Genomic DNA, 23,008 nt, shown 5'->3' with positions numbered 1-23,008 from the left:
AGCACCTGCTACGAAGATGTATGGCACACAGTAGCACAGGTATACGTTAACTTCCCTCCAGGAAATCAGACAGAATTATAGCAATCCTTTTTTTTTTTTTAAACCAAAATTTAAACAAATAAGAGCACAAAATGCTCAAGAGACATTAAAAAATAATAATAAAAAACAAGCTAGGTGAAAATGCTTTTGAATAATAGAAGTTTCAGCCCTGTCAATCACAACAATTACAAAAATGACAGCCTTTCAAATTCTGATTTCTTTTCAGAGGAATTTCATCTAGCTTTTCTGTTCTTTAGGTTTTAAGGTTGATGCTTTCAAGCTTTTCTGTGCAGCTACAAGGACATTTTTCAGCTCACGAGAACAGTTCCAGAAACCAGCACATAATATTAAAGAGTATAATATTAAAGCCCAGGAACTGAAAATGTTATTAATACAGCAGTATTACAGGAATTGGCCTTCTGGTTGTACCCTCTCTCTGGTATTAATGCTGTGCCACACTTCTTTCTTTTTGATCATTGCTTTGCATCCACAGGAAGCTTGTTATAGTCCACTACAGGTTGATCTCAGTCCTTAGGACAAAGGGAGGAACCTGACTCAGTGCTATCAGTCGTCTTTCGTAGTAACGAGTGGTATCTGCAAGGAGGGCTAACATCGGAAAACAGTTGCAGCAGTTCTGCATATAGAACTCAGAGGTGATGGCATTGGTGCTAGAAACATTTAAATCTGACCCAATTTCACACAGTTACTATTTCATGAAGTAACTTGGAGCAATTACAGTGTGCCAAGGAGACGCTGTTTGTGGAGGACTAATTTTACAGGCAAGGGCAGGGTGTCATGTCACATCTAACTGGAAAGGTTGAATGGAATTACTGCCACAAATGACTAGGCTAGCTCAGAACCATGTAGTCTTGATAAAGACAAATTCTGCTCAAGGAGGAGTGCTTTGAAAAGATTGTACATCTGCAGTAGACCTGGAATTCATTAGCAAATATATGCTAAGAAGTTCTGCTTGGGATCAAGAAGCCACTGAGTGAATGGCTGTGGAAATGCATGAAGTCTTTTCTTCAAAATGTGCTTTTTTTCTTTAATGAAGCAGCCTGGGACTTAGGGGGAAATATATATATTTATATACAGTGTTTTTGCTTTTGTCACTAAGTATACTGCACAAGAAAATGTCATTTCAAATGTTTTGACCAGTCTAAAAAGGAACCTTTATTTTCTGACTGATTTTTCACTTTCCTTGGTTACAGTTCTGCACTCATTGAGCTGCAGCCCTAAAGCAGTATTTTGATGAGACTTTGTAGGATGTAATAGCTTAATTGCCACAAAGCTTAGTTTCTTCAAACCTACTTGTCTCTTCATGTGTTTGTGAGAGTATGGCTTTGTATATAACAAATTCTGTCAACAGGAAAAGCAGAAACACCAAGGTTAGCTTGCTTACAGTCCTTTGTAATCTGTCCCAGAAAGTAACCCAGCAGCATCAGGATGAGCACATATTGAAGATGTGATGCTGTGAACAGACAAAGATAACTTGTCAAAAACAGAAAACAATTTGGAGTGAAAATGATGTGAGCTATCAAAGACAAATGATCAAAATAACCCTTAAAATAACCTTCTCGAATCTTTACCTCTTGAAGAAAATTCTCTGGGAGCTCTGTTCTGCAATTTAAAGAGCAGCAAAATCTCGATGCCTGCTGCATACTTCACATCAATTTCTAATTAGCATGTTACTCCTACTATTTCAGGATGTCAGGGGTGTTTTTCTCCCTTAATGGATGATTTTTCACAGGTCAGAGAGTAATGAATCAGAAATAATTATAACGTGATGTATTTATTTATTTTAATTTGGCACGTAAGATAAGCCATAGATATATGAACAGATTATATTTGATAAGACAAACTAAAGATAAGCTAATTATATAAACATACATTTGATTTGCCTAATCATAAATCTATATAACAATACCATATGTGACATCATATATTTAAATTATTTCTACCTGGTGTGGTATGATTAATGCGATCTCATAATCATAATGAATTAATGCCACCTTATATCATCTTACGACCTTAAGTGTGACAGAAAATATATAAGATACACAACAGAAATAATGTCTCTGTTTAATCACAGACTCTGGGCAGTTTACAAACATCATATATCAACTTTAGGATTACAGTTTACTTTGGGCTGAAGAATTTAAAACAGTGAAACAAGCTTTTCACTACCTATCATTGCCTATTTCTGAGGCCCATAAATAGGGCTGCATCTGTAGAACTCCTCCATAGATCTGGATTACGTTGGAGGCTGCTAAAGATGGAAAGGGAACTGCCAAATATTCTTACCAAAAGAGAAACTTCTTTTTTTCCTCCTGAACAGGCAGCTGGCATGCTGAATTTGTACAAAATGTCCCCCCAGCCAGATGGTAGGGAGGAGGGCATATGGTACCGGTTTCAACTCTTTTAAAATTAAATCCCCCTCTGGTGCTTCTTGGCTTGTTGCAGATGCACAGAATGCAGCTGACGTCAGTTCACTGATTTACTGGAAGGGAGAGGGGCACCTCAGGGCCCTTTTAACCCTCCCATCGTAACAGGTTGGTGGAATATATGCTCCCACTTTATGTGATATAGCTGTGGGGTTTATCCCTCCCAGGTCCCACTTCACCTGGGGCTGTATCCAACTCTCAGTGATCTATTATTCAGGGTCATTTCACTTAATGGTGGTAGTGTTGAAGATATTCCAGCACTGTATTTCCAAGCCCTTTTTTTTGTGCTGCTCAGAAATGAGGGTTAATTTTTTAAATTCCCTCTTAGTATTCCTTGTGCTGAAGATCAATATCCATCAGCAGTGGGAGAGAAGCGAGCACTTACTCCCACCTTGGTCCATCCTGGCACAAACTTGTGTCCCTGGATAGAGTGCCAGGTCCACACAATCTGGTTAAACTCCAATGTTTCACCAAGTGTACTTTACTCAGTTTAAAAGTGCTGCATACCCCATGCATACAGCTTTTTACTTGTCACCACGCAAAGCTAATTGCTCAAGTTGTTTGAGAATGCATCTGAATACAGAATGAGTCTTAGGGGTTACCTTAAGGCTACGGGGTTATGCTAGTGCACATAGCTGCACTAAAGGCACGCTACATTAATTGCTTTTATCAGTAACCACTACCAGATTAAAAATGTGACCTCAGACCATGGTTTTTCAAGATATAAGGGAGTGAAAAAAAGCTTCTGAAGACTAGACTTTCATTTACATACACATAGTACTTCTCACAGCAAAAAGGAAAATAGAATGTAAGTTGTCCTGAACAACAAAAGCTTATAACGAATTTCTGCCAATCTGAAATGCTGTCTGATGCTCTCACTTAATAAAACTTTTGGCTCCAAGTCTGAATAAAATTGTGCAGCCTGACACGTTACTCTTAACAGTAATCAAACCAATTATCTTGTTCTTGCCTGGAGCTGAAATCTTCTGAATAGGTAAACATCTGCTTACTAACTGCCAGCTCCTTGCTATTACCTTCACCCCATTTTACCCCACTGATAATCTTGAAAAAGAATTTACAAGTTCTGAAAGGCTCGTAATATATGCAGCATTCCTGAACTTCTTGGCACATTAGCCTTGAATCAATTCAGGCTAAACCACCTTACTACCACTGATTATTTAACTTTTTACTGTTGCATTGTTGAATTGTCTTTACTCTCCACCACAGGCATCTTGCTATAATGGCATTTTTCAGGAGAAGATGGGGTGTTCTTCTTTCCCCTTTAATGAATTGCAATAATCCATCATGAAGCTGTAACATGACTGTAGCTGCAGCTGATGTTGCAGAGCTGTGCTGCAAGTGTCCCATAGCAGGCATCCAACAAGAGGTGCTGCCTGCCTCAGCTAACATTTCCAATAGTAGTAACTTGCTTCATGGCATATTCCAATTACAGAGCACAATCTCTTTAGATGAATCTCTTGGCTGCCTTTTGCAGGCAAGAGCAAACTAGCTCTTCGCAAAATGAGTAGGATCATCTTAAGAAATCTGAAGCTAAAATAGATAGGATAGAAGCACATCTCCTGAAAGCTCACACTTTGGCAGTGAAGCTGTTATTGGAGTAGTCAACTCTGAAAACAGAGTAAAACAGAAATGGCTGAAGAGCCTTAAATGAAGGGAGGGAAAACCTCTGTGAAAAATACACAATATTTTAACTATTTTGAAAGAGTGTGGCTGAAGGAGGAGACTGGCGGGTGAGTACAGAGCATGTGGGATCAATTGAATATATCAAGAAAAATACAGAAGACAAAATACAGGCTTGAGAGACAGCAGCTAAGCCTTATAGTGAGAAAAGGAATAATTTAGTCTTTCTGAGCAGGATAGATTAAACCACATTTTCTTAGGTTCTCTGACTTACAGTGTATGTTCACTACAGTGTAAATTGATTTAAGGCTGGAGCTCCTGTAGTCCTGCTTCTGCCACACTTTGCCTTCCTGCATCTGTTCTGGGAGTTCAGCAGTAATGCCTCCTTTGAGGTTGGCTTGCCTGTGAGCTGGACGGTTCTCTCTGAACTGGGCAATCAACAAAGCCAGCACAGAAGAAGCACAGAACTAAGAGTCAGCAAAAGGAGAATCCCAAAAGCCTGATTTAACGCCAACTTAAACCGCAGTGCGGTGCACACCCACCCTGAATGTGGGACACCAACAGGGACATGATTTAAGGATGGGATGAGAGGATTAAATCTTATGATGCTTTAAAAGTCAGTGAAAACTAATTTAAGAATGCCATAAACCAAAGTTCCTTAATTATCATAATTGCATGGTGTCAAGATAAGGCTGAGTTAAGGTAATTTGAAAATATAACTACCTTTCTTACATCTCAACATGCTCAGATTTATAAAATGAAATGAGTGTTTATTTCCTCTGAAAGAATAAATTTTTTTTCCATTGTTTTTACATTTGGTAAAGTTAATTTTTTGTTGTTGTTGAAAATATATACACACACTTCTCCCCTGGCCTTTTCTTCCTGTAACTAGCAACAGGACTAGAGAGAATGGCCTCAAGTTGCATCAGGGGAGATTCAGGCTGGATTAATGTATTTCCTAATGGAAATGCTTCTCTGAAAGTGTAGTCAGGTGCTCAAATGAGCTGCCTACGGAGGTGGTGGAGTCACTGACCCTGGAGGTGTTCAAGAAATGTTTAGATGTTTTACTGAAGGACATGAGAAATATTAGTGATAGGTGGATGGTTGGACTGGATGATCTTGGAGGTCTTTTCCAAACTTGGTGATTCTATGATTCAATGATTCTATACACAAACACATTTGAAACATTCAAACTTTAGCTGGAGTCGGCATGGATTTTCCCCCAGAGAATTCTATTCAGAGAAAAGATGATTACTTCCAATTAGCTATCAATTGGACGGTGCACATGGAAAGGATGTGAGGAGGAAATATGCAATGCAGGCTTTACAAGTGACAAATGATCTTTAGGGTATGAAAACGAGAAGATGTGGTCTCATCCTCCCCCTGTCTGACTCAAGTCATGCAGGTACTATGCAAAAGACTGTAAAAACACTGCTGAGTTTTTGACATATAGATGAAAGAAGACAAATAGTAAGATTAAATCAAAGGAAAGTCAATTTTACCAGAAGGTAATTTTTCTTCCAGAAAAGCTAATTTCTGCTCTGTTGAGCACAGGTTGAATTATGCCTTAAGCAAAGTAAGCAAATAGGTGTTTTGACAGAAGGTTCATATATTAATTAATTCAGAAAAATCCTTATCTCTTATTACAACTTATAAAGAAACTTTCCATGAGATTAACAAAATCTGTAGTAGACCTCATTAGCATTACTCAACTCTGACAACACTTAAACAAATGTATCTTAAAAGGATCTTTTAAGAGGATCTGGAAGCTCACTTCAGAGCAGAAAAGTTATACTCTGAAAAGCTCCTTAAAATTGTGTTTAGCAGATCTCCAAACTGTGAAATATGCCATTATAGCTATCCTTACTGTGTTTAAAATACATTTTACTACTTCTGATAGTGCTGTATGTAGCGCAAGGGCATTGCCAAGATAAATTGACTGAGATCCTGAAGACTCAAATGCTAAGTTAAGCTTGCATGTGAACTTCTGCAGGTGAAGGCCTATTCGTTGAATGACATTAGACAGAACTCTCCTTTCTTCCCATCCAGATGATGAATGATACTATCTGGAATGTCATTTATTAATTTTTCCAAGACTTTCAGAGGCTCTTATTTTCTTCTGAATAAATAGAAAGTTAAAACTTTTTCGGTTACCTTTAGATTCACTCAGCAGGGAAAAAGTATGCTTTTTTTTTTTTTTTTTTTTTTTTTTTTTGGCTGGCTACACTAAAAAAAAAACATATCCTATTTCATTCTATCAAATTTTCATCTCTGAAGGCTGACAGGAACATAAAAAGTACCTGTTTATGCTTCCCGTGGCAGTGCTACCACCCTCTTGACTGTGCCAGCAAAACCACTTCTGATTCAGTTAGAGACACCTCTGCTTACTGATTTGCTGGGCTATTTTCAACGGGAATCAGTCCTCACATAACCTCACTCTGATCAACACCTACATTTGTCCTTCTGAGATTATCTGGTGGCTCCTTGCCGCTGACAGCCGCTTGCAGAAGCAAAGTTCTGACTTTGGCATCAACAGCAGGTAAATGGTGAGATTTTGGGGGTAAAAAGAAGAGGGGTGTGTGTGTGCGGCAGGATGACAGAACTCTACTTTTCTTTGTGACAAAGAACACTTAGGTGGAACTGGGTGGCACGGGAACCCCACAGTGCCATGCCCACGAGAGCACTTGGCTGCTTAAGCTGGCACTGAACACTCATGCAACTGATTTCATAAATGCAAACCTATTGTCAGCAGGTTCACTTGTTTGTTAGAAAGCATTTTCAGGTCTGCAGCCAAGAGAGAGGCCAATGCTGACACAACCACCATTGAGGTGAGCAGTCTGTTTTTCCCCCAACCCATCAGTACTGTGTATCCTTTCAAACACTACCTTTCTTTTAAAAGAGATTTCAACAGTGAGGCTTAGAGATTTTCTGGCCTTTAATATTTTAATATATTCTTCTATATTTTCATTTGAATTATTTATGTTGTGGCTTGATAGAGACACATTTGCTCATTGGATGATTCACACTAGCATTTTATTGCAGTTTTTTTTTTTTCTTTACATGAGATTAAAAAAATCTAACACAAATTCTTGCAGTTTGAATATGGCCAACTAGCTGGTTACTGCAATCAAAGCCTTTATTATTATTATTTTTGACTTTTATCTCTACAACTGCATTATAATAACAATGTTTTAGTTTGCTAAATAATGACTTTGCCATCTCCTTGGAGGATGTTAAGGCTCTCCTAATACTCTTGTGTATCAAGCTCACCTTAAGGTCAGGTTTTTTTTCTTTTTATTCAGCAGCAGATGGAGATAAAATACAAGCACTGTTTATTAAACAGCCACTTAGGAGCACAGTTAGAAAAAGTAATACAGCTCCCAAGGATGGATGCAGTCCTAGGATAATGCAGAAGTGGCTGCAATGAGGAGCGCATGATTGGCAGATTTACACTAATATGAAAGAGATTAAGTCCTAGAGATGAAGTTTTTTTCAGTTGTTACTATACCATAATTCTTGCTTTTGACTTTTTTCTCTTTTTAAAAATTTTTTTTTAATTTTTTTTTTTTTAACATATGAAAGAAGGATATTTCTTACTTGTCAGATTTTGTCCCAGTTATTTACATCTCAGTAGCTTCAGTTCTGGATAAGCTCACTAACCAAGATCCAAGATCTCCCTTCCACTCTTCTCTCCAAAACTGCTAGCATAGTGCTGAGAAGTCCAAATTTGTTGTACGTGCCAATGGTACTATTGTCACGGGTAGCTAACATGGCTCTTTGCTGGCATCACAAACAAATCAATGGAAGCAGTGTTTTTGGAGCCTTACGTACTGTGACGGTGCTACTTACTTGTAATGGGCTATTTCATGGAGTAACCACGGAGATATTTGAGTAACATGGCAAATAAAGGGGACAAGTCTAAAATTAGGCATTAGGCAATCTCAGTTGACCTGCTTGTTGTCTCTTTGTTTTCCTAAAAGCAAGTATCCAGGGCCCATGTTACAATCAGCAGCTCCGATTCTTATTTACCTATCACTGTATGTAGACAAATTATTGTAGCACCCAAAAATTGAGCTTTAAGATCTTGAAAAGAGGAAATAAGCTATTTAACTTGACCACATTTGGCTGAGGGATATGAGAAACATGCTGTTATGGTCCAGAAGGCTTAATTAAAATGTTTGAAATTATAATGTTCTGTTAAACGCTCCTCATGAACTGACAGAGATGGATTTTGGTTTTTTTCTTCTGCTTAAGAAAAACAAAGCAGAGGCGACAGGTCGTTAATCATCAGCTGTCAATGGGATTGTGCCTCTCCATCCACGTTGTTGCAGTCCTTTAGAAGCAGTGCAAAGCCTACAATTAGCGTGTCTCCATTCGATTTATGACCTTGAGAGTCTGAATGCGTTTTGTTGTTACGAGCATTGTTACTAGCACTTGCATCCTACCTTACATTCATTACCTTTAAATATAAATTGATCTGAGTGGGGAAGATTTTACACTTTCCCGTGCTTTGGTGCTGAGTGTTGGAATCGTGGCTTCAAGTAACATTCCTCTGCAGGTCTTGGTAAAGTGAACTGAATCAGAACCGTGAAATGGTTTGGGTTGAAGGGACCTCAAAGTGGTCAGGGCTGCCACTCACTATCGGGCTGCCCAGGGCCCCACCCAGCCCTGCCTTCAGTGCCTCCAGGGATGGGGCACCACAGCTTCTGCGGGCAGCTGTGCCAGGGCCTCGCTGCCCTCTGAGCGAAGAATTTCTTAGTGACACCTAACCTAATCAGCCAAGCTTTTCCGTGGTACTCGGTGACGAGGGCTGGTGCTCGTGTGATTGCCTGCGAAAAGCAAGCGCTGAGCTTCCACCAGATCCCGGCCGCGACCCCGGGCAGCAGGGGCCTCACACGGAGCCCACGCCAGGGCCACCTGTCCTCAAAGCAACGTGGGGAAGCAGCCTATTGCCGCGGCCACGGGGGTACCGCGAGCACCGCGGCGGGAGGCGGCGAAGCGCCGACCTCAGCCAGCCCAGCCGCCTCCGGGGCGCAGGCGCACGCAGAGGGGCCGGAGGCGACCGCCCGTCCTTCCGCCGCGCGCCCCGCCTCGTCCGCCGCCCGCGGAAGTGAGCGGAGCGGGGATGCGGCCGCGCTGCCGCCCCGAGGCGCGGAGGTGAGAGGCGCGGCCGGGGGCTGCCGTCCGCTCCCTTCGGCTCCCGCTCACCGCCGGCCCCTGCGCCATTGGGTGAGCGGGCGGGGCTCGGCCGAGCGAGCCGCGGGGGGACGCTCCTTTCCCTCTGCTCGCGTCTCTCTTCCCTCTCCTCTCCCTCCCTCCCGACCGGCGCTGAGGGAGCTCGGGGCGGGCGCTGGGCTATTTTTAGCTCCCCGGGCTGCGGGAGGCGCTGGCGGCAGCGGCCGCGGTGCGGTGCGGGGCGGCGGCTGCGCGCTGCGCCTTGTGCCGCGCTGCGCCCCGAGCCGCGCTGTGTGCCGCAGCCTCCGCGCTCCCCGGCGTGAGGGGTCCGCGGCCTGCGGGGTCCGGTGGTTTTTTTGTGTGTGTGTGTTTTTTTTATTTTTTTACGATTATTTGCTTGCCCTTCTCCAGCGCTGGTTTCTCTTGCAGATGTTGCTGCAGGTGGGGGCAGAGGGAGCGGTGTGATTGCCGGGGATCTCGGGGCGGCTCTCTCTCCAGCTCTCAGCTCCCGCTCCGGCGCCGCTGTTGCTAAAGACTTTTGTAACTCTCGACTCACGTACGATTTCGATGGAAAATGAAGGTAAAGCTCTCCCCGGAGCCGCTGGCCTCCTCGGAGCCGAGAGGATCTCTGTGCTGGGAGCGCGCCTCCTTTCACCTCCGTAGGGGCCCCTGGGCTCGGTGCTGTTTAGATGATGGGATGAAATCCGTCTTTCGTGCTTAAATCGAGGAGCGTTAATCGCACTTAGCTTTGAAATATTTTCCTGCCTACTTAATCTTGCCCTCTTTGCAGTTATTTTTTTCATTAAAAGCATGACCGAAGCTTAACGTGCTGCCATTCGGACGAGCTGGTGTGCAGCTGCCGTCTCTAAGCGATGCGGGAAGGCGTTCCTTTGGCGTGCTGTGATGCGCGTTCTCCTCGTCTGCTTTGGGGTTGCTGTAGTCTGGGGAGTTATTTCATGTTGTCCATGCTGGGTTTCCGTGTGTGCTCTGGGAGCCTCGAAAGCCCGTTTGCGTTGGTGATGCTGACTGTGAGCTTCGCTGCTGTCCTTCTGAGTTGACTGGGGATGCTGTAAATCTCTTGAAATTATAGTTTTCTTTATTATGGATGTAAGCTGGAGGTGCTCGAGGCGGGGTTGGATGGAGCCCTGGGCAGCCTGGTCCAGTGCTGGCAACCCTGCCTGTGGCTGGAGTAGAGCTCAGTGATCTGTAAGGTCCCAAGACATGCCATGATTCTATGAAATAGCAGTCCTCTTATGACAGATCACAGGATGGCCTGGGTTGGAAGGAACCTCAAGGATCATGAATCTCCAACTCTCCCTGCCACAGGCAGGGCCACCAACCTCCCCATTTAATCCTAGACCAGGCTGCCCATCCGACCTGGTCTTGAACACCGTCCAGGAATGGGGCATCCACAACCTCTCTGATCTCTGTTGTCATTATTCTTTGGAGATACTGGATAGAATTTTTTGGTGGCCACTGTATTTCCTTTGTTGTGGATGGATGTGAACCTGAGCAGCTTAAAGCAGAGGGATGCTTCCTTGAAGGTCTGACTCAGTAGCCTGGATTGGACTTCTTGGGGTAGACTCGTGGGTTTCCATGCTTGGATATCATTCTGTTTCTGGTGACTGGAAAGCTGTTGTAAAGTCCAACCTATGTTGAAAATGCCATAGATTGTTATAGTCTTGCATCTCAGAACATTTTTCTAACTTGAAAAGTGCTAGAATTTTATCAGTGCTATTGATCACATCTTCTAAGTGAGTATTTGTGGTAAAGAACACAAAACTTGTCAGATAGAAGTCGTGATGTCTGTGTAGGGGGGACATCTCTAGTAGACTGATTTTAGCTTTGGGAGCCCAGTTAGCTGACAGAAGCAGTGTCAGTGCCTTTGCATTAAAGTTGCTGCATTTTTAAATAAGGTTTTTGAATGACTGAATCTCAGGGCAGGAGGAGAACAATGAATCTGATACAATTAAAAAGAAATACAGGTAGGGAAAAAGTATCTATCTGATGTTTGTGTGCCTAAACTGAGAGAGCAGGAAGGCTTCTAATGCCTTTTTAGTTCTATTAGCAAGTAAATATGACATTACATATAATCAAGTTTTGCATGGTACAGTGTGGCCCATTCTAATTCTGCTGAAGGCTGGTAGCACAGAGATGGTATTTCTTATGTTTCTTTTGGAAGAAATAAATTATATTTCAGAATGGGGAGTAAGATTTGTATGATAGGAATGACATAAAATACAGCTAAGTCCACGGGAAAAATACTTCATAAGTTGATCAGACATGTATTTCGAAGGATGAAATAGTTGCTGTGGTTTACTGAAAGTTTGCAAAATGGGGTAGTTTCCTGGGGGTTGTAGGAAAGCTAAATTTCAGCACAAATTAAAAAATAGAGTTGTTTCTTCTAACGTTTGCATTGCTTTGTCTCCACTCTTTCCCCCCCCCACCTCCACCGGCTCATAACTGAGCTTCTGGGCAGACATATTTACAACTGTCTACAGTCTGTTTTGTCCTCTCGCTGTTTCTGAGCTCTTCTTTTTCTGTCCATTTGACATTTTGAGCCAGCTAGATGCTAGCAGCTTTCATCTGGATCATTTCACCACCCCTGACAGAATCATTAATGTATTTTCTCCAGGTGAGAGTTTGAACTATAGAATAAGGATTGCAGGAAGATAGAAGGTGTTGTTTTGTTTTTTTTTCCCCCAAGTCTACGTTTGAAAGTTTGAATATTAAACAAGAAATGGCAGATTTTTTTTTTTTCTACATTTGGAGCAATATTCAAGGACAGAATTGATGATGCCATTTGGAAAACTGATGTTTTCATCTCATAATTTATTTTTCATAAGCATTATGGCACAGTCACTGTAAGCTAGCTAATGTTTTGTCCCAAGACTTTGTGGTTTCTGTCTCTTGTATTGGAATGAATTAGCTAATTAAACTTCCCCCCAAATTCATGTAACTCGCAGTAATGGGGAAATGAATTTCCCATCATAGGGAGGTTTTTGCTTTTTTTTGCTTAAGTCACAGTGAGGCTGTGACTTAGGGATTGAAGTTTGTGTTTTTGTTTGGAGTTCTGTGGCTTCAGAATTGGAGCTCTTCCTTAACTTGTGGACAGGCGAGAGGACTTGCAGCTGCTTAGAGAAAACAGCTCTGATAGCAGTTGTGAGATAGTGGTGCTGTTTTGTTTCCAAGGCCTTCTGTAGCATTCACTTTCAGATCACCCTGTGCCTATTGGAAGAAGTCAGCACTCCGTTTTCCCACCTGTAGATTTTCCTGAAGTCACACAGAACATTGGCACGGATTTACTGTAAATAATAAAATTGTGGCATGGCGGTTTCGAAACATGTAATCTTCCTTGTTGTAAGGCCTAGTTAGCTTTAGCTGATCATCACAGACTGCTAGTTCAATCTATATTCTGTCAATGGCAATTTCCGGATAGTTTGGATAACTGGATGAGCACTGAGATGAGTCAATTTCTTTCTCTGAAGAAGGTGCTATGGTTTGTCATGTGCTGCTGAGACAACGTGCACTTGTGTTGTTTTTAACCCATGCTTGGAGTACGGTTGGCTTTCCTGGTGAGTTTTGTGCATATCCTTTACGTAGGCTGCTTTGGAAAAGTGACCAATTTCAGATTGAGCAGCTTGTTTTTTGGGGGGGCAGTGTGGTCACATCGTGGACCAGCTGCCCATGGACTGTGCAGCTGTAAGGGCTGGTGGAAGGGTGGAGGCCAGGAAGGATGCCTGGAGCAGCAGGGACTCGAAAACAATCCACACTGTTCCAGAGTGGCATCATCAATTATACTTGAACGTAACATCCAAAATAATGAGTATGAATTTTGTGATGGAAAATGTTCCAAATTCTGAAATGGAGCTGGACTTATCACAGCAGTTCACATGTCTTTTGGCATTACTTGTTTAATAAATCATCTGCGTAGGTGAAACAAGAATTTTTGTATTCATTGAATGCAGTTTGTTTCAATCTATGGCTCGCTAAGAGAAAATTGGAATGCAGTACTTTACATTGATGTTGGCATAAATGACATCTGTTCCGTTTAACTTGGAAGACAAAGTGAGGGAAGGGATTGTTTGTTTTTTTTATTTTATTTTTTCGAACCATGATGTTTGAAGTCTTCAGTGAAGGCCAACTCTAACAGATAATTTCCTACCTGTTACGTATTTAGTTATCATAGCACTGCCAGTGTAGCACTTGCCTTGCATTAGAAATACAGGCTTTCTTTTTGAATTGCAGCTGGTGTCACCTCTGAGTCTGTTGTGTGTTTGGTTGGTAGATCATGGCGTAGTTTTCATCTCTCCCTGATTTTTCCATGCAGATATGCCAGTACTAACCTGTGATAATCTGGAAGTGGTTTAATGTGGGATGTGTTTGAGATCAGATGCTGTGGAATCTGAGGTTAGTTGTTTTGTTGGCTTTGTAGCCCTTTTATATCGGGATCTATGGCATCAGGCTCTTAGTGAGTTACGAAATGCAATAGTATAAGGAAAATTAAGGTACCTAATTTAACAGAGAAACGAGCATTTTTGTTTCTTTTTGATGTCCAGTCTGACAAATGAGTGTTGATCTTGGTTCCATAGGCCACTATGACTGTTGCCTGGCCGTTCTTCCCCCCAGCCCCATGCTGGATAGCACTGCTGAGTTAGGGAGCTGCATGGGCTCGTGGAGAGTCCAGTTCATATCAGAAATAATGAACATATGGATCTCTGGAGGGGCTGAGAGCCCCTGCTGCTCAGTGCAGGCGGGATGTTTGATTGACTCTGTTCTTCTGTAGCCATGGCTTTGGTGTATAAGGCTGAGGCTGTCTGTGTGGAATAGGTTAAAGATGAGTAGATTTCATTTGTTGTACGTTTGAGTTGGTGAAGAAGCTCAGGTGATAAGTAACTGACATTTGCAGTGGGGTTGGTATCAGCTAGAAAGAATGAAAGAGCTGCCATGCTGGGAAGAGAAGGAAAATAAAATACACCAATCAAGGTGTAAATATGGGCCAAGCATCTGTTTCTAGTTATTTGTTTTGTAAATATCCTAGTCTAAGTAATTAGAAGGGATAGAGTGGATAATGGGTTGGCAGATGCAGGTTGCAGAATCTACAAAGGCTTTTAAAATGTTTTGTCATAGGTTTTCTGCAGCACTTTTTTCCTACACATACATAATTCACCAGCAAATCTTGATTACAGTGTTGCTGCTTTCTTGATACTAATTATAAGAAACCTTATTGTGAGTATCAACACAGTGAATTACGTTTGCCTTTTAAAAGGCACTGACGCCAGCTTGGCCTTATTTCTTTTAAACGGTCAGTTTGAATTGATTTGGTTTTTGTTAGAATATTATTTTGTTACATTGTGAAGTAGCTCCATAGCTGCCAGGTGTATAACCAGCAGTTAGCTCCTGGAGTTTCACTCATTATTTTAAACAAATCTGAACTGTAAATACTGAGCAAACGTGTCTGTTTGAGACTTCATTTAGTTACAATTCCATGGCTGCTAAGTCCATACATGCTCTGGGGATGTTGGTAGTATCCCACAGGGTACCAAAATGTTTTGGTGTTTGCTGTTCCAGTGCCATCCGTCATTTTGAGAAGTTCAGCTATGAGAGATGGAGGCAGGCTGTTGGAGGGGAGCCATATGATCTTATTTCTAAGCTGAAATGTTCTCTTGTAGAAAGTTAGCAACTGTGGCAAGATTAATGACTGGTATTTCTGCCCTAAGTCTTCTGGCCTTGAATTTCTAGAATGCCTCATGTGAATCAGGATTTAAGAGTAAGCTTGTGCCGTTTGGAGCCAAGTGAGGTGTGGCAGCTGAGCTCTTGGGCAGTGAGTTTCTGGGCTGACCGAGTGCTGTCTTACAGAGACTTTGGTCTCAGCAGAAGCTGGGAGAGCTGGGGCTCTTCAGCCTGGAGAAAGCTGTGAGGTGACCAGAGAGTGGCCTTTCAGTATCCAGGGGAGCTACGGGAAAGAATGGGACAGGCTCTAGCAGGATCTGTGGTGATAGAAAAAGGGGACATGGTTTCAAAGAGGGGAGATTTTTTCCTTACATCTAACCTAAATCTTATATAGTGAGGGTGGTGAGACACTGGCATAGGTTGCCCAGTGATGTGGCTGATGCCCCGTCCCTGGAGACTTTCAAGGTGAGGCTGGATCAGGCCTTGGGCATCCTGATCAGCTGTGGTGTCCCTGTTCACTGCAGGGGTGATAGACTAGATGGCCTTCAGAGGTCCTTCCCAACTCTAAGGATTTTATGATTCTACAGGCATTGTTCTGATGAATTTCAGTGAATGCTTAGGATACTGCATTTTTTTCTTCTTCTGTTAATAAGTAACGAGAAACAAATGAAATGTTCAAGGAAATTTTTTTCAGTGTTCAAGGAGTTTTTTAAACAGGAAGAATCAAAATGGAATGTTTTGGCCAAATATCTTGTTAGTCAAATTGTTCTGGTGTTTGTCAATGCATTTTTGCTAACTCTGCTGGCAGCTCAGTGATTGGGGGAACAAGAATTTGAATTCACTGTTGTACAGCCACCAGAGTGTACAAAAGTAGTCCAGCTAGCATATCTTTTTGGCTGTATTCAAAGGTGGAATATTTGGTTTTCTTAAGAGATTCAAATGTATAGTGCACAAATGGGCTAAAGGAAGGTAAGGCAGTTTGCTCAGAGATGGAGTGGTTTAGTTAGTCTGAAGTTTTGTGGCCAGTCTTCCTAATGGAGTCTGCAGCACTGCAGTCAGCTTAAGGTGTCGTTATTGTGAAATATCTGTGGAATGTTTTCTGCCTGTGAGAGAGCAGGCAGTTGTCATTCACAAGGCTTGCAAGATAACCCCATGGAGTATATACTGCAACTACAGAAAATTGCCCAATTTTGGTGTTGTGCTGGTATCCTCAGTTGAACTGATGCCCTACTTTCCTTTCTGTTTCTTAAAGAAAAGACGTAACGTCCTGAGAGTAAGATGCATTTCAGATGTGGAGATGTATTTCTTGGCCAAGTTATTTTTAAATAATATAGTTTTGGTACTTAAATATTTTTAGTAATTTTTCAGTATTTTTAGTACGTAGTTATTGAGCTTTTATATGATGAATCACAGAATGATTTGGGTTGGAAGGAACCTTAAAGCCCACCCAGTTCCAACCCCCTGCCATAGGCAGGGCTGGTTCCCACTATGCCATGCTGCCCCATCCAACCTGGCCTTGAGCCCCTCCAGGGATGGGGCACCACGCTGTCAGTGCCCAAATCACTTGGATGTTATGTGGAGCATTGTGGTATTCTTTAGACTGACTGAAGCAGATAGCAAATATTTTATGACTCTCTCAGTTGTGCAAACCTTGATTTAACCTGTCAGCTTTAGAATTCAGGTTTCTGTTGCTTAATTGATCAGAATTCCAGAAGTGCTGTGTACCAAGAGGTACCTTTCTGCTGTTGGCTCAGGGGGGCCTTAAGTGCTGCTGAAATAGCACTGGACTACAGCACAGGCTTTTTCAGGCTGTAGAGCTGCTTAGAGGTTGCTCTCATTTGGGTATTTGTATTCCTTCTGTTAACGGGTGGTCTCTGCACCAGGTTGAATACCACCCTTTTTCTGTAAAGTCCCATGAAATAACACAATGGCGATGGGCTGAAAGCATGTGACCTCCCAGGACAGAAATCTGCTCTGCGGGGAGAACTCATTAATGCAAATTAGCGTGTCTCTTTCCTTCTGGCTTTTTTAGAGACAGAACTTTTCTGCGTGTGTTTCCTTTGATGTGGAGACTCCTGGTAAGACGTTTAAACTAAAATGCTGTTGAATAGGAACAAATTTCTTTGGATATTAGAATACGGGGCTGCTGCAGCTGTTTCCCAGAAGTGAAAAATTGTCACGCTTTCGGAAAAGATTCCACTCAAATGGAGATGGTGCACAGTAACTTCAAAGCCTTCAAAAAGTATTGCCGGTGTGCTGAGCAAACAGAGCCTGATAGAAAATGAGCGGCTCATTAGTCTGCAGACTTCCACCTTTTGGGGGTGGGAAGGGATGGGAAGGGACAGCTCTTTGCAGTGCAAGGTATGTTTCTTGAGAACTGGTCATGAATGTTTCTGCGTTGAAGGAGCCAACTTCAACTGTTGCTCTGAGAAAGCAGCACTCTTTCCAGTAAAGGTATTTGAGCCCAGTACTCTCTGACCAGGTTCTTCTCGGTATTCCACATGAGGAGCCTGTAGTGCTGGTGGACCCAGAGAGGTTTCACACTTCTAATGAACAGAGGGAGAAAACGTTTGATGCTGCCAGTTGATCCACTCAGCAATGATAGTCAGTTGCTCTGCTCATCTGATGGAGCTGTTTATCCGAAACAAAGGCCACAATCGGTTCCCTTTGTGTTCCTGATGAAGTCGGCTTGTTTTGCAACAGCTGTGGTCAGTTACACCCTATATTATTTCCTGAGCTTCATGGGCACATCGCTCTGGCCCATCTCCTCTGATTCTTCTTCCATTATAGGGGTTTATGGATCAGACAATATTAGAGCTCTTTTCATAGCTAAATTTGCAGGTTTCTGAGCCATTATTGGAGAAATTGCTGGCTGAGAATACAGGAAAGTACTGATCTTCATGATTTAATCGTGTATGAGGTACAACCAGCTCTATCAGTGCAGCCTGCATGGATGAAATCTCCTTGAATATAACTTCCAGTTTTACATCCATCAATAAAATATAGATAGATTAGTTCAAAAGCCAATAATAAAGTGTTAGAAATGAAATTTACTTCATCAGAGTGCACTTGTAGTTTCTCTGCAGTTACGGTTTGTGAGCTTGCTTTTTACCAATTCTTATTAATTTATTAAATCTGTATGCATCACGCTCAACTATTTCCACCTACTCCTTACATTAATAGAACTACTGAATTCCTCTGGAGACTTAATTCTTGCTAAGATCTGGAGGGATTTCAAAGGAAATTGCATCACAGCCACAACCACATTTTGTATTGCTTTTCCCAAAGCAATCTGAGAACTCTTTCTGTGTTCCTCTGCATCCAGCCTCCCACCTTGGAGCCCTGCTGTGCATCTGGGGTTTGCTTCTGGGCATGCAGTCAGTCTGGGCCTTGCTGTAACTATTAAGCATGCCTAGTGCTTTTTTTTTTTTTAGTTGGGTTTTTTGCAGTGTTTTGCTGTCATGGACTGGGCCATTGGACTGGGATGTCTTTCAAGGTTACTAGGAGCACCTTGTCTACTAGAAAAGAGCTGCAGAAACATCCAGGGAAAAAAAAGATTTTTAATGTCATTGCTAAAATGTAGCTCTCTGGGATCATAATCATGATACCTGTTCGAACTGAGAGTTTGGAGATGAATAATAAGATGGTCAGAGGTCTGCACCTCCAAAACCTCTGACTGCTGTGTGCTGATGAATAGGACAAGACTTTGCGTGAGTGCTTCATACCTGGTGGAACTGACAGAGAAAAGGGTTATACCATTCTGGATGAAGTGCCTTTCCTTATGCTTCACAACTGTGGAGCCCTTGCCTAGCAGGTGCTGTTCCAAAGTCTCTGCACCAGCACTTGGGCTCCTGTGCTCATTGACAGCTGGTAGTTCTCTGTCCCTGTGAGCTTTCAGGTTGCCAGACAGTGTAAAAGAGGTAAGCACTTGTTATTTAATTTTGTTGCATATGCAGATGTCTGCTTAAAATTGCTCTTGTTCCTGATGCTCACTTCCACCAGGTGTTTTGGCCCCTGAATTCTGCTCTTTGTCACAATACTGATCTGTCGTTGTCATCCCCAGCACTTTGCTCTGCACTGCACATGACAAGAGAAGAACTTGCTTAATAGGATCTGAGTTTTCTAAATCACTTGGTATATATTACTTAAGAGTTTGGTCATATAGAATATTCAAGAAGATGGAAGCTTTTGTTTCAGTGGAAGACCTTTTTATCATGTTGTTAAAGATTGACTATTGCTCAGTGGAGAGGGAAAGGTAAATAAAAAAGGGAAGCTGATGCATGAGGCAGGATGGGCTGGGAGGAATGGTGTTGTACACTGAAGAGGTGCTGACTATTTCTGCAACCTAATAAGAAAAGCACAAGCATTTGCAAGGCATATCACTAATTAATAACCCAGAAAAGGTGATTGTAAGGTGTAAAAGCATATGTCCTTTCTGATTTGGGGAATGCAGTATGATATGGCATTGGTCAGATCTCTGGGCAGGGCATGGCACAGTACAGAATTTGTCTGGCCTAAGTTGATTTGTACTCTAGCGAGGTTTTGCTCATAGTACAGATTCATCAGGCACTGGTAGCAATCATGTCCAGAATGTGAATGCAGCTTTGAAGAATCTGTGGGCAACTCACTGTTGCTTTGTAATAATTGAAAGGGATTCAGTTTTACAGGGACCGATGGGCCAGATGCAGGCGGATTGAAGGGATGGAAAGATTCAGGTGGTTGGTATGGTTAGCAGGCAGATACTGGAAAGCTTGTTGAGGCAGTGCTTCCATTCATCCTTTTGCATTTCCAGTTGTGCTGCAGTTGTTCCCAAGAGCTGGCTGTACCAACCTGCAGCTTGCCACTGCGACTTCTCACACGGTTGGATAAGCAGTCCTTGCCAGGAGCAGAGTCCCCAAACCCAGCTGTTTCTTTCTCTTGCCTTTCTAATGGAACTTTTCAAGGAAAGGATCCACGTTTCTTTTTAATTTCTGTGACTTCAGTGTCTTTGTATTTTTTTTTTAAACATCTTGGTTTTGTTTTTTCTTTCTCTTTACTGTTCTGAGTAGTTCTGCTTCCACGTGGCCTTTGCGTTTTGCACTTGTAGGTCAGTTGAGAGTAACCGCATGTAACACTTGAAGTGCTTTGCATTAGCTAATTAGCCAAAGTGTTTTGCTCACAAGATTATCTAAAAATAGGTTTTGTTGTGAGAGTGCTCTGAAAAAATTTCAGACCACCCAGTTAATGTAGGTCCTGCCATTTGCATTCTCTGAGCATGCAGAGCTAAAATTTTCCTTTTACATTTTTTTTGTAAAGTGTCTCTATGTCAGAGAGCCCTGCTGATTGATAATGGACTATGGAGTATCCATGCTAAGCTGCTGCTGCACACATCCAAGGTAGGATGTTGATACTTGGTCTCCAGTGGTGGTAGAAAGAAGGCAGACAGAATCTTGTAGTGTATGAGAAAGCTGGTAGACAAATTACATGTTTTTCTTCAGAAAAGAATAGGAAGGAACTCTCAATTTCCAGTAATGCAAACCTTCCAGACAAACTTACATTAATTTTGATAAACATGCTTTAGTCACAGTTCCGTGGTCATAAGACTGATGTGTGTTTCTTGCCATAGAAATGGTGGTGTGTATGTTGGAATTGGTCCAGGAAAAGTCCCTCCTGGGGCAACTGCTTGTTTTTGTTAGCTAGCATCCTGCTTCTTTGTTCTGTGGTAGGTTTAACTGTGAATGGGGAGTGGAAAGCTGTAATCATTGCTTCAGCTGTGCTGCCCAACTGATACGGCAGCATTGGCTAGCACCATTTCTTAGCTCCTTTATCCATACAGGATCTTTGCCTGCGGTGAAATATGAAGCATTCTAAGATACTAACAGATAAATATTTGAAAAAGAGTTGCACCACAGGATGGGAAGAGAGATTTTACTGTAATGTGGCTTGAGTCCTGTGATATGTGGGTTTGGGGATAGCTTTGGTTGGGTACAATAACAGATGCTGCAGACAGTATTGAATGCCACCCAGGGAGGTGGAGGAGTCACTGTGTGGGGAGGTTTTCAAGAAAAGGATAGATATCACATTGAATAACATGGCATAGTGGCATGGTGGTGATAGGTTGGACTGGATAGATGATCTTAGTGGTCTTTCCAATGTCAGCGACTCTTATGTTAAGAAGTCTTTCTTTTGCAGTGTAGCAGTAATGCATAATAAAGGCAAAATTATTTGTTTGCATATGGTTATTACGTACTAGCAGATGGGAAGTGATTTTCCAACTTTCTTTTTTTTGGCCTTAAATCTGTCAGTGTTAACCCACTTGGTATGTTGGAAGATGGTGATTAAGGGAAAAATGATCAGTTTCTTACTGGCTCAGTAATTGGTGGCAAAGTGTTGGACGTAAAATTGTTCTTTTCTGAATAGTAAGTAGAGCTCAATCTACACAGAGATTGTAGAACTTTTTGAGAAATTACCTGAGGGATACATCCAGAATTGTCTTAAAATAACTAGTTTTGCTCTAGAGAAGGAAACTGGCTGTAAAAAGACCTTCTGAGCCTTTATTTTTCTAATCCTTTGCTAGATTTATGGCCTAAAGTTTTTACAGTGTTCTTCTTCTTAAAAGTGGGAGGTGCTTTGAATGCAGTGTGTTCAAAATCAGTGGGTTGTTTTGTTTTGTTTTGTTTTTTGAGCCTGACATGAAAAGGTTGTCAAAATAGGCTTTGGTGTAGCACAGTTCTACCATGCTAATGAAGATTTATTTGGAAAAGCCTCATCATTTTAACACTTGTGTTTAAGGATAGTTAATTTTGAAAGATATCTGTAAAGAGCTTGTTAATAGTCTTTTCTGAAGTCTTATTGGTAATATTAAAGAAATGATCAGGTAAATGCATGCCTTCTTCAAACTGATATTTGAGTCTACGGCCGTAGAATCATAGAATCATTAGGTTTGGAAAAGACCACTAAGACCATCCATACGGTTTAAGCATCAACCTATTGCCTCCATACCATTAACCACATCCCTCCGTGCCACATCCACACATTTCTTGAAAGCCTCTCAGCCATGTCCATTACTATAGGCAGAAAAAAGATTTCTCAGCATTAAAATTTGTAATGGCTGTCGGCTCACGTTTCTGCTTGCTCTTACTGGGAAGGCTTGGTTGCTCAGTTTTAGTTGAGCATATGGTCATCTTGGTCAAAATCATGTGTTTGTGGGTTTGTTTTGAAATAGTACTTAGGCTTAATTGTTTTCAGCCTTAAATTGTGGAGTTTGGTAACCAGATACCACATCTCTGGCGTTCCTTTCTACAAAAATCAAATGCTAGTATTTAAAGTGGAAACTGTAAAGAAAAGAACATGACTGTCGTTCAGTAGTGTGTTGTATCAAAGGGGGGAGATTGTGGCAAAATTCTAGGTAAATGTTGGGTTCAAAGAGCATGTGATCCTAGAAAACTGAAACAGCAGCAAGTGTAAATAGAGTGTAAACTTCTGAAGAACGAAAAGGCATCATCTCCAGTTGGCAATTTCCTGAGAATTGAAGTGTTTAAACAAAGAATTGGTTCCTATCTGTAGGCTCAGCAGCCTTAACTGGATGTGTATTTCAGAATGGGTCACAGAATCGTAGAATATCCCAAGTTGGCAGAGACCTGTAAGGATCACTGAGCCCGACTCGGTCTTTGCAGCCTGCACATGGGTGCAATATATACTGAACATTGTGCAAGGCAGATTTGAACGACACTGTTTCTTTCTATAGACTGAGTGTCACAAGCATCAAGTGCTTTGTGGACACTAGTACAAGTAGTGCTATGGCTAAGTGAAGGCTGGATGCCTGCTTGGCAGACTGGATGACTGTGGTGTTGCATCACTTCCAGTGGTGAAGTCCTGGAGAATATTTATGTACCAAAGAGTATTTTGTAAGGCTCAGAGTCATAATGTCTGCATCCTTCCTAGCTGCAGTACCTGCCATTCTGCTGCTCTAGTATAAGTTGCTCTAATACAGCTCAGTTTTGCAGAGGGGTGCTGTGCTGTGGGAGAAACCTTTGGCCGTGTGATAAATGTTTGTC

The 23,008-nt window shown here is 42.0% G+C and overlaps 1 protein-coding gene and 1 long non-coding RNA gene across 7 annotated transcripts in view; one reads left to right on the top strand and one right to left on the bottom strand.

Moving 5' to 3' along the window:
* Positions 1-1,206: 1,206 nt before the first annotated feature.
* Positions 1,207-6,694, bottom strand: LOC149917430 (uncharacterized). The gene is made up of 3 exons (XR_016467695.1): positions 6,425-6,694; positions 4,399-4,552; positions 1,207-1,510 (listed from the first exon to the last, which is right to left on the bottom strand). It is a non-coding gene; the product is annotated as an uncharacterized LOC149917430 (long non-coding RNA).
* Positions 6,695-6,847: 153 nt separating this feature from the next.
* The window catches only part of ATP2C1 (ATPase secretory pathway Ca2+ transporting 1), a 47,017-nt gene continuing 30,856 nt past the window's right edge, over positions 6,848-23,008 (top strand). Inside the window, exons 1-3 of one of the 6 annotated variants that reach the window (XM_031590300.2) lie at positions 6,870-6,952; positions 9,729-9,879; positions 20,268-20,347. In XM_031590300.2, the coding sequence (XP_031446160.1) occupies positions 9,867-9,879; positions 20,268-20,347 (93 nt within the window). In that variant the 5' untranslated portion in view covers positions 6,870-6,952; positions 9,729-9,866. Of the gene's footprint in view, positions 6,953-9,175; positions 9,354-9,728; positions 9,880-20,267; positions 20,348-23,008 lie in introns of those variants that run through there. The other 5 variants (XM_031590298.2, XM_031590299.2, XM_031590301.2 and 2 more) reach the window with 5 other exon arrangements.

Source organism: Phasianus colchicus, chromosome 6 (genome assembly GCF_987193195.1).
Source record: "Phasianus colchicus chromosome 6, bPhaCol1.hap1.1, whole genome shotgun sequence".
Classification (NCBI taxonomy): domain Eukaryota; kingdom Metazoa; phylum Chordata; class Aves; order Galliformes; family Phasianidae; genus Phasianus; species Phasianus colchicus.
The sequence above is the reverse complement of the archived record's forward strand: the minus strand, read 5'-3'. Positions and strand labels throughout refer to the sequence as shown.